Raw genomic sequence first — 10,422 nt, forward strand, 5'->3', positions numbered from 1 at the left:
ACTTCCCTAAGGACCCTTGAGAAGAGACATTTCTAGATCCACATCAATAACCTACCTTGAAAATTGGGTGAGAAAAAGAAAGAAGAGAGATAGAGAGAGAGAGAGAGAGAGAGGGCTCTCTCTCTGCCCTCTCTCTCTCTCTCTCTCCCATCAATCCCAATATCATATTAACAAAGAAAGGAAAGCCATGTGTGAGTTTTAAAAACGAGAAAGGATAGCACCCCTCGCTGTCAAAAAATCTCATACCATAAGCCCAAAACACCTTCTTCATCATTTCCCGCAACCCAATGCCCCCACACTCCATCATTTTCAGTTAGACAAATGTGAAAAGTGAAGAAACTATTAATAAACAATAAGCCTTAAAAACTCTCTCCCTCTCTCTCATATACACACCACTACATGCCCTAATTTTAACATCAATAATAAATATTTTTATAGGTACAAAACTTAAGTATGTGTTAGGTTTTCTAATTTATTTGTTTTTGAAAAAAAAAATAGTATTATTTTATATTATATTGATTAATGTAGTCATGTGTTTAAATTTTTTACTCTATTAAGGGTGAATACCCTTAAATTTCACAATTATTGATTTTGATGGTTAGGATCAGTTATTTATAAATTTTACTTGTCAAAAACAAATCCAAAAAAAATTTCTTTAAAAATATTCCCCATGTTTATTTTTTTAATAATAAAAAATTATATATTTAAATTTAATTAAAAAACTAATAGTTGTACCTAATGAATAATACTTGGTAAAAGAGCTTTATAACTCATTAGCATCGCATGGTCTCTCTTAGAGCTTAAACTTTACTTTGCACACAACTTTACTCACAAATTGTTGATATATTAAGTTAAACATATACTTTTACACTTATTTATCGTTAACATCACTTTTAATTTTTTATTACTCACAATATATTACTTTAATAAATAGTGAAAAAAAATTATACTAGACTTATTTGGGTTTAAACTTTAAACCTCCTCCCCACTTGTGGTAAAAAATTAAATAAAAAACAAAACAGGACACTTTCAATTTTGTCCATTCTTCGAAGCCATTGTTCAAACTTATCCAGCCATGAAGTGTCCGTGTTTCTACTTTCTAAGTACTATGTTTAAGCTTTAATATCCAAGAGGTACTTTTTATTTATTTATTTATTTCCTTTAATGAGAAATATAAGAAGAATTAAATATGGAGAGAAATGTTCTTTTCACCACAACCTTCTGTTGTTGTTGGTTGCCACAGTGATTTGGACTTGAAAGCGCCCATCTTTTCATGTCCATTGACACTGATAGTTGATATATCACTTGGCTTGTTCATGTCCTCTTTTGGCCCTTTATTGCTCCTCTCACCTGTTTCTTCATCTTTGTCAATCACTGTTTTGAAGTAATACTTTAAAGTTGAGCTCAGAAAGAAAGAGAGAGAGAGAGAGAGAAAGTGTGTGTGTCTGACTGACTCTGTGTATGATAATGGGGTCTCTTGGAGGTGAAGTTGCAAAGAAGAAGGCAATGTGGCTCTATCCAAAGGTCTTGGGATTCAATCCTTCTGAGAGATGGGGGCACTCAGCTTGCTGTTCTCATGGAGTTGTTTATGTTTTTGGGGTAGGTATAGTTGTATACTTTTCTTGTACAAGTGAAAACTAAAAACTCTTCCTTCAATTTAACCTAATATCTGTGTGTTCCATGAAGTAGTTTGTGAATTTGTATTCTTTAATTATGGTTTTTGGGTTGCCTCTACTAATTTTACTTCTATGGAAAATGCAGAAATGGTTTTCTTTGAATAGTTGTTCTGCTATCACCAGTAGTAGTAATTTTCTTCTTTTCTTTTTCCATGTTTTGCGGTTATTTAATTTTATTTTTGGTTTATACTTCTACTCTCTTTTATCTTGTATTCGGCAACATAGCTAACTTGGGCTAATTAGACATACACTTTCTATCCCGGATTCTTTTCATTCCTAAATTTATCTTCTTTTGTTTCTTGTTGGAGAATGTTTTCTGAAGTGGTTTTTAGTTTCTCTAATTATTGTAGGACAGTTATGTGGTAGGATGACAATTAATTCTTGATATAGATATGCATTTCATTTTCTATTTAATTTTGTAATTGTTCTCCATCTTTTTAGTTTTTCTTTTTCATTTTTCCTTCTGCATATTTTCCTGCAAATCTTGTAATATTTGCACATGAGATTAATTACGCATCGTAACAATTTTCCTGATTTTTGAGATCATAATTAGTGCATATTAAAAGTTTGATATCTCATTCTGAACAATTTGTTCAAGGGAGAGTACCTATATTAAACTTTTCCTGCTAATACTCTTTTGATTTCCCCCTTCAAATTTACTCGAGAGGGACAGATTTTAAGAAGATAATAAGGTGACAAGAGAGGTTTTACTAGTTTGATTAAATTATTTCCTTACGCTACAACAATTTCTTTTTGGAAATGATAAATATTTCCTCTGGTGGTGTTTGTGTTAGTACTAGCCAACAATGACCACAATAACTTAAAGGTTACAATAATTTGTCTTATTCAAAGAAAAAAAAACATGGGCAAAGCAGTTCAACTTTCTTCCTTCAGATCTTTGTTTGAAGGATACTACTGTGTTAGTTTTTTTTTTTTTTTTTTTTTTCTGATTTTTTTAAAAAATCCTTCAAGAATACATGTAGCCAGCCTTGATTAGTCTATTGAGGATCCAATTTTTTTTTTTTTTTTTTTTTTTCTGATTTTTTTAAAAAATCCTTCAAGAATACATGTAGCCAGCCTTGATTAGTCTATTGAGGATCCAGAGCGAACCCCCAAAATTTTGGGACTAAGGCTTGATAGCTGTTGTTGTTGTAGATGCCCTCAACATTTAGCTATACTCTTTGGGATCATTTGCAAAGTATGAAAACTATGCCTAGCTTGGCTTTTACTGAACACATTTCTGTCTGCAAGATTTATTTTACGAAAATTGATGTTATCTGGTCATGTTGACCCCTTCTAGAGTTGGATCCTCTTATCAAGAATTTGATGTACTCTGACTTAACCATTTCAGGGATGTTGTGGGGGTTTGCATTTTAGTGATGTTCTTGTGCTAAATCTGGATACAATGGTTTGGAACACTTTTGTAAGCACTAGTCAAGGGCCTGGCCCAAGAGATAGCCACAGTGCCATTCTTGTGGGGCACAGGATGATAGTGTTTGGTGGTACAAATGGTTCTAAGAAGGTAAATGATCTTCATGTATTGGATCTTGGGACCAAAGAGTGGATACGGCCTGAATGTAAAGGGACGCCACCATCCCCGCGTGAAAGTCACACAGCCACACTTGTTGGGGATGATAAGATGGTTATCTTTGGAGGTAGTGGTGAAGGTGAAGCAAATTACTTGAATGATTTACATGTTCTGGACCTTAAGAATATGAGATGGACTTCTCCTGAGGTGAAGGGTGATGTACCCGTCCCTAGAGACAGTCACAGTGCTCTTGCAATTGGTAACAAGCTTTTCGTTTATGGTGGGGACCGTGGAGATCGTTATCATGGCGATGTTGATATGCTTGATATGGACACACTGACTTGGTCAAAGGTATGAGCTTCCCCATTATCCTTATTACATGTTTTCAGTATTAATCTGGTTGAGAAAATACTTTAAATTCCTGTAAGTTTTGAATATATATGTTGTGAAAAATGGAATTAATCTCACAATTGATTCATTTTTCTCATCAGTTGGCTGTTCAAGGATCTTCACCAGGCGTTAGAGCAGGGCATGCTGCTGTAAATATTGGGACAAAGGCAAGTTATGTTACTAATATGGAGCATGCAGACACTGCATAGAATTGAATTCATTCCATTTAGTTTTACATAGTTAAGGAAATGAGACTCAACTCTTGTCTCTAGTTAATTACAGTCCAAAATTTTCATTCATTTTTGGTGACCACTCCACCTCTTGTGTTGTGGAATGGTAAGAATGGTATTACATAGAGTGACATCATTAACATTATTCAAAATCTCACTTTCCGCATAGTTTCTGAAAAAATATCAAGTCACTAAGTTCTTAATGATTTGCAGATCTATGTCATTGGAGGGGTTGGTGACAAACATTATTACAATGATGTTTGGATCCTAGATGTGAGCACATGTTCATGGACTCAGCTTGATATATGTGGCCATCAACCACAAGGGCGCTTTTCTCATACAGCTGTTGTCACAGACTCAGACGTTGCCATTTATGGAGGGTAAGTTCCCACATCGGTGTTTTAGCTTAATGTTTATGCATAATGTCCTGAAAACTCAGTATTCAATTTGCAGGTGTGGGGAGGATGAGCGTCCTCTCAATGAATTGTTGGTCTTGCAGCTTGGTGCAGAACACCCCAATGGCCGATACAATATTTCCATGTGCAAAATGTTTGGAAACCATTGGAATCAAGAAAAGAGACGGTTCCCAAGAGAAGACGAAAATAACTTGGTACAAGAATTATTATGGATTTGAATAAATTTACTTTCTTGCTCATTATACTTTTAATAAGAACAGAGAAGCTTATCAATATGCTTTGGAGCAGAAAACTGTGCTCATGGGGAATAATGTTGAAGTAGTAAGAAAGGGCACTCATGAACCAGAATCAGTAACAAAGCAATCTTTGCGGTTCAGTTCAGGTTGGTTTTGAAAAACAATGTGCCTGCCTCAACTAGGCATGGAGATTTTAAAAATGACAAATTTTGTTAATTATCTTTGTAGATACATTGCATCCAAAGAGAAGAAGAACTGCGAGTTCAAAGGTGTGGGAGGTTGAATCAGAACAAGAAGAACATTCTCTTTCACTTTCCCAGCATTCATCTCCCTCACAATCTGATCAAGAACAGACCCCACTTAAGAAATCTGCTGATCCCATCTCAGGCTCTCAAGGATTTCATTTGTTTAAGAAAATTCCAAGCAATTGCCAATCTAACAACAGCCTTGCAAGTAAGCAGAAAGAGCTCAGAAACATTACCCAAAGATCTCCATTGGATATTCAATTTCTAAGAGAATATCAAAACCAGCCAAAATCGGAGCAGTTTCTTCATGTCATTCATACAGGTAGACAAGGAGCTCAATACTCAGCAGTAGAACAGAAATCATTGGAGGGAGGACCTATTCAAAACCTTGTAAGTGTATAAACTTGCACATTCTGAATATGCACTGCCTTGGTTTATGTAAACCGTTCCCATTAGTTCATGCCATTGAATCTTTCTTTTCACTCCTTAGATTGGTGCTGAGGTCCGAGGTAAAGTTGATGGAGCCTTTGATTCAGGACTGCTGATGACTGCTACTGTTAATGGAAAAGTTTTTAGAGGGGTCTTGTTTGCCCCGGTAAGTGTCAAAAACTTCGATTCTGAGTACCAAACTTTAATTTGTGCTAAGTACCCGAGTTCTTTATGCAGCTTAACTTACTAAAGTACCAAACTTTCATTTGTGCAATTTACCTAAATTCTTTATGCAACTTGACTAATTAACCAGGCGCCAGGAGTTGTTTCAAGAGGGCCAATTCTTGCACAAAATACTTCACCTCTGGCTAGCCAGATAGCAGTTGGCCAACCATTCCCAAACTCAACTCATGTGGAAACCTTCAGGCCTTCCCCACAGCCAATCAAGTACAATACCATGCCAGAGTCCAGTCAGAGCTTCCGGCAAGCTCAAGTGACTCGACCATTTCCAGTCATTAGAACTGCTCCATCTTCAGCCAAAGAGCCAAAGCTCAGAAGTGATCTCCAAGGTGTAGTTCTAACACTTGGTGGACCTGGAAGTGGTCATGGCAGATCATAAACACAACAGAATTCCATAGCAGGATGGACCACTTGGTCCTTATATTATAATAAAATTTTGTAAATTCTATATAGAATTGTTCCTTTCTAAATCTATTAATGGTTTCAGTTTCAAGCTTTCATAGTTAGGTAAGTTAGTTGGTGCCTAATGTCAACCATCAGCCTAGATGTTTGGTTGATAATGTAATATTAACAGTTAAAGACTTCCTTTCTTGAGGTAAGTTTAATCTAATTTTGTTCCCTTCTTTTTCAATTAATGAAATCTAAAGATTATCCTTAAAGTTGAACTTCACATTTAGGTTTTGACACTGATTTTTCCAAACAAGTAAAATTTGGGTATAATTCTTTAGATGCTGTATATTAGGTTTCTTAATTATATTAAACCGTGTGTTTGTATTGATCAATTTTAATACTAAAGATGGTTATCTTCCTTCAAGAAAAACTAAATTCAACTTTGTGGTTCATTAGTCAATGCAGTCACGTGGTTGAATTTTATTGAGAAACTCAAGGACCTTGAGTGCCTAAGATAAGAAATTGTACTAAAGGTTTAATCATTTTCAGACAGGGATTTTCCAACAAAGATTTGTGTGGCATAGGAAAATATGGGATTTGTTATTTTCCCATAATTTTGGTCCTACTACACTCTGCAATAATCTATGTATAGCATATGAAGGTTGTTCATAGCTTAGGTTTAGACGTTTTATCATGTTTGTTACCCATGTGCATATGTTTATTTGGAATCCACGTGAGAAATGGAAAATCAATTGTAGGCTCCACTTCTACGTTTAAGAGTTGGAAAAAACGACAAAATTTTCCTTAGACTAGTCATTCATAACAATTTCGCAATTGCTAGCATCTGGACGGTTAGTGTACCTTTTCAATTAAGTTGGCTTTAGTCTCAAGTCTGTGGTTGGTATAACTTATTACCTTAAATTTTCAAACAGACACATCATGTCAATGTCTTACTGATTGTATCTTTTGAGGAAAGTGCCTTCATTGATCTATATCCAAAACCAATTTGGCGATTACTTGCAATGATGTATGTATTTTCCATTGTAGGTGAACTCTATTTAAGTGGATAGGAATCAATTCTACCACTTTATCTTTACTCAAAATGCCAAGAAATTTCAACAGCTGAATTTCGTTTAGTGATAATTTGCATAAAGAAGTTTTTCTAAAGCAGGAAATTGGAAGACTTCTCAAAATTTCATCCTCTTAACACGGGTTTTAAGAAATTTTTTAAAAAAGAAATAGGTGTTTACCCTTATATATATATATATATATAGCCAAAGTTCAAATAAAATCCAGTTAGATTTTAATTGGATTATCAATTTTGTACTACAAGTCCCATCTAATTTTTATTTTTTGTACAAAGTGAATTATTGAATGTAAAAATCAAAGAGTTCAAATTCAATTAGATTCTAAATTGAATTTTAATTGGAGTTAAATTTTGTATCACATGTCTATCTAATTTTTTTAATTTTTGTGGTAGGTAAATTATTAGGTACAAAAACCGAAGAGACTAAATTCAATTAAATTCTAAATTATATAGATATATATATATATATATATAATCATTACATATTTTAGGAATGTATGTTTTAAAAAATGTGTAAATTTATTTCAAAAAAACTATGTAAATTAATACCAAGTATAATTTGAACATCTTCTAAAATATATATATATATATATAATTTAAACTGTGTAATTGTGCCCATGCATATGCACAGAGTTATACACTAGTTATTATAATTGTATTATGACATATTTGGATTAGGACAAAGTTTAGCTACAAAATTGGTTGTAGCCTTAGGCTACAAACTCACTCAATAAAATAAATATTACTACATATTTTGAAAATCTAATCGTTGAATTACATGTTCTTTACTTTCTTAATATACACGTCAATTTTTTTCTCAATCAGATATTATTTACTATATAATCTATAATCTTATATTTTATGCATAATTTTAAATTATAAAAACTTGCAATTTAAAAATTTATTGATGACATAGCTATTGATTTTTATTTTTTTTTTTTTTGAAATTTTGCAAACATGAAAGATACAAGAAGAAGATGTAATCCAATGGTGGATTTGTCAAAATTCACCTCTAATAAAAAGATATTGAGTAAGTTTATAGCCTAAGGCTACACCTGATTTTATAGCTAAACTTTGTCCTTTGGATTAAATGTTGCCCTTTAAAATATAAAGATAATTTTTCATGTAATATTTAAAAACCTAATTTGAATTTAATCAATTCACACTCTTTCAAAAATTAGCCAAGTTTCATAAATAAAACTCAAATAATTAAATTGTATTTTAATTAATTCCATGAATTAGATGATAGAAACTTGAAAAGAATAATTTAAAAGAGAAAAAGTGAACCTAAAGACTTGATCATCATGAATTAAAATTAATGCATTAAAAGGAGTTATTCATGCATTACAAATAGTGCTTTCCTTCATCCCACTATGAGACAATTAAAGGATCACGCACAATTATTTTAATCAAATAACCTATTTAGTAAATCATACGATTAAATATATGTGGATGCTCATATGAATTGTCACATAATGAAACCTACCATTGGATTTCATGTAGACATTATCTTATTTATCACATTTGTTACCCATGAATGAACAAAATTATCACTATATGTAATTTTATTAGACCGATACAAGTAAGGTATCATACAATTACATAAATTTTTAATATTTATTTTAATAATTATATATTATTAATATTTTTATGTAATATCAAGTTCTCTAGAGGTTTTAGAATTAATCTAGACTTTACCTATTTTTCTAATATTGAAAACTTACCCACTCCTCACTTTGTATATTGAAACATATATGTTTGAATTTGGAGGTGTAGAATTAATCCACCAAAAAAAAAAAAAAAAGCTTGTGCCATCTCTCTCCTTCTTTTTCTTTTTTTTTTTTTTTTTTTTTAAGGAATTTGTACCATCTCTCTTTGATTGTCATGGGCCACTGCATGTGGTACATCTATCTTGGTTTTATATCGAAAACCGACTACCAAATCACAAATCACCATCACCATCATCACATTAATGATAAGTAGTACAACGATGATTCGACCTTACATAAATCAACCCTTGTGACATAGCCTTAAAACTCCTCTCAAAACCAACTGTACCAACAGACATACACCCCTAATGAGTTGGATGAATTTTCCTCCAAATTGAATGTAAATATTTCCCTTTTATGAAGCTCAAGTGATTTAAATAGAAAAATACTCACTCAAAATTACTTTAAAGAATGAAATAAATATACCCCAAAAAAAAAAAAAAAAAAGTGAAAAGGGGCATAAAATCAGAGTGACTGTAGTGTAGGTATAAGAAATTCAATCAAAAACATGCGTAGGAAGGAGTTGATTCCCTGCAGCAAAAGTGGGGCCCATAAAAGTACGAAGATTTTGGGGGGCATATGTATCATTTTCATGAATTCAATTTTATCATCAATTCATCATCATCATCATCAATGTCATATGTGGGAGTTGTGTTCGAGTCTAGTGGGGGCTTTTTATATTACAGAAATAAGCTCCCGCACATCGCGCGCGATGCTGTCGATGTGTCTAAAAAGGCCCAGCTCAGCCCACAGGACCCAAGTAAAGCCAAACAAGTCCCTTTCACCCCCCGTCTTATCTGTCCCCTACGTCATCATCCCCCCACTCACGTCGGCTCCAACCCATCAAATTAACATATATAAAATATATTTTTGGGGTGTTGCCTTTATTTATAGATAAAATATATTTTTAACTTATGTAGAATGTTTTATATTATAACTAACTTTATCACATGCATGAACAATGAGGTTTAATTAGTGAGGTTATACAGGGAGAAATTTCTAAAAAATTAAAATTTAAAAGTTTATTTGGTATTTTTTTTTTTTTGTTGAATTACAATTTTAACTTTTTTTTTTTTAAGAATAAAGATTATCCAATTAACTTAAGAGTATTTTTGACATTTTTTGAAAGTATTACTAATTTTTTTAATCTTCTTAATATATAGAGATAACTAGTATGTAATTCATGTTTGTGTTTTTGCAAAATATGGAAATATTTATTAGTGGTGGTAATAAGGTGGCCTCTCAGTTTTTACTCTGAGCATTACAAATGGGGTCATTTGGCACCAAAATTGTTTTTTTAAAAAAAAATTATTTGGACATATGACATAAAATTATAATTCAATTAGAAACTAATTTTGATTCAATTTGAATTATAAAATTGTACTTCACCTTAATCCGGAATGATAACAACCATCCCAGCCTATTTAGACTTGTCCTTAATATGTTACTTAAGAGTCTATGACTCACCAAACAAAAGTAAAGGATTCTGTCCTTAAAAATGATGCATTTTTATCTTCTAAATCATCCTCGGCTTTTGGGCAGCATGATAATGGCAATTATATTGGACTCCTTAGTTTTCAACGTGAAGTAAATTCCTTTAGTGAAATTTCAAAAAAAATAAAAAATAAACCTCTCATCTTCCTCTAAATAAACTCACTTAGCACAAAAATTAATATATATTTAGGTAGAATATAAAAAAAAAAAAAAATTAGACATCTAATTTAGAATATATACACCGGACGAGGTTAGGAGAGCCCTATTTCAAATGCATCCCTCAAAATCTCCT

At 32.4% G+C, this 10,422-nt stretch overlaps 1 protein-coding gene across 1 annotated transcript; it reads left to right on the forward strand.

Annotated features, from left to right (window-relative positions):
* The first annotated feature begins 1,192 nt into the window (after positions 1–1,192).
* On the forward strand, positions 1,193–6,021 carry LOC112024182 (acyl-CoA-binding domain-containing protein 5). The gene is made up of 9 exons (XM_024056831.2): positions 1,193–1,599; positions 3,028–3,555; positions 3,696–3,761; positions 4,038–4,204; positions 4,278–4,434; positions 4,529–4,622; positions 4,705–5,111; positions 5,212–5,316; positions 5,464–6,021. The coding sequence occupies exons 1-9, from the start codon at positions 1,462–1,464 to the stop codon at positions 5,767–5,769; spliced, it is 1,968 nt and encodes a 655-aa protein (XP_023912599.1). The 5' UTR covers positions 1,193–1,461; the 3' UTR covers positions 5,770–6,021.
* Positions 6,022–10,422: the final 4,401 nt, after the last annotated feature.

The sequence above is a fragment of the Quercus suber genome, unplaced genomic scaffold, assembly GCF_002906115.3.
Source record: "Quercus suber isolate HL8 unplaced genomic scaffold, Cork oak 2.0 scaffold_63, whole genome shotgun sequence".
Classification (NCBI taxonomy): Eukaryota; Viridiplantae; Streptophyta; class Magnoliopsida; order Fagales; family Fagaceae; genus Quercus; species Quercus suber.

Excerpts from the sequence above, each read along its gene's own strand:
- LOC112024182 (XM_024056831.2), top strand. The coding sequence starts at position 1,462 with ATGATAATGGGGTCTCTTGGAGGTGAAGTTGCAAAGAAGAAGGCAATG. Across the intron at positions 3,556-3,695 it reads ACACACTGACTTGGTCAAAG|TTGGCTGTTCAAGGATCTTC; the intron begins GTATGAGCTTCC and ends TTTTCTCATCAG. Across the intron at positions 3,762-4,037 it reads CTGTAAATATTGGGACAAAG|ATCTATGTCATTGGAGGGGT; the intron begins GCAAGTTATGTT and ends AATGATTTGCAG.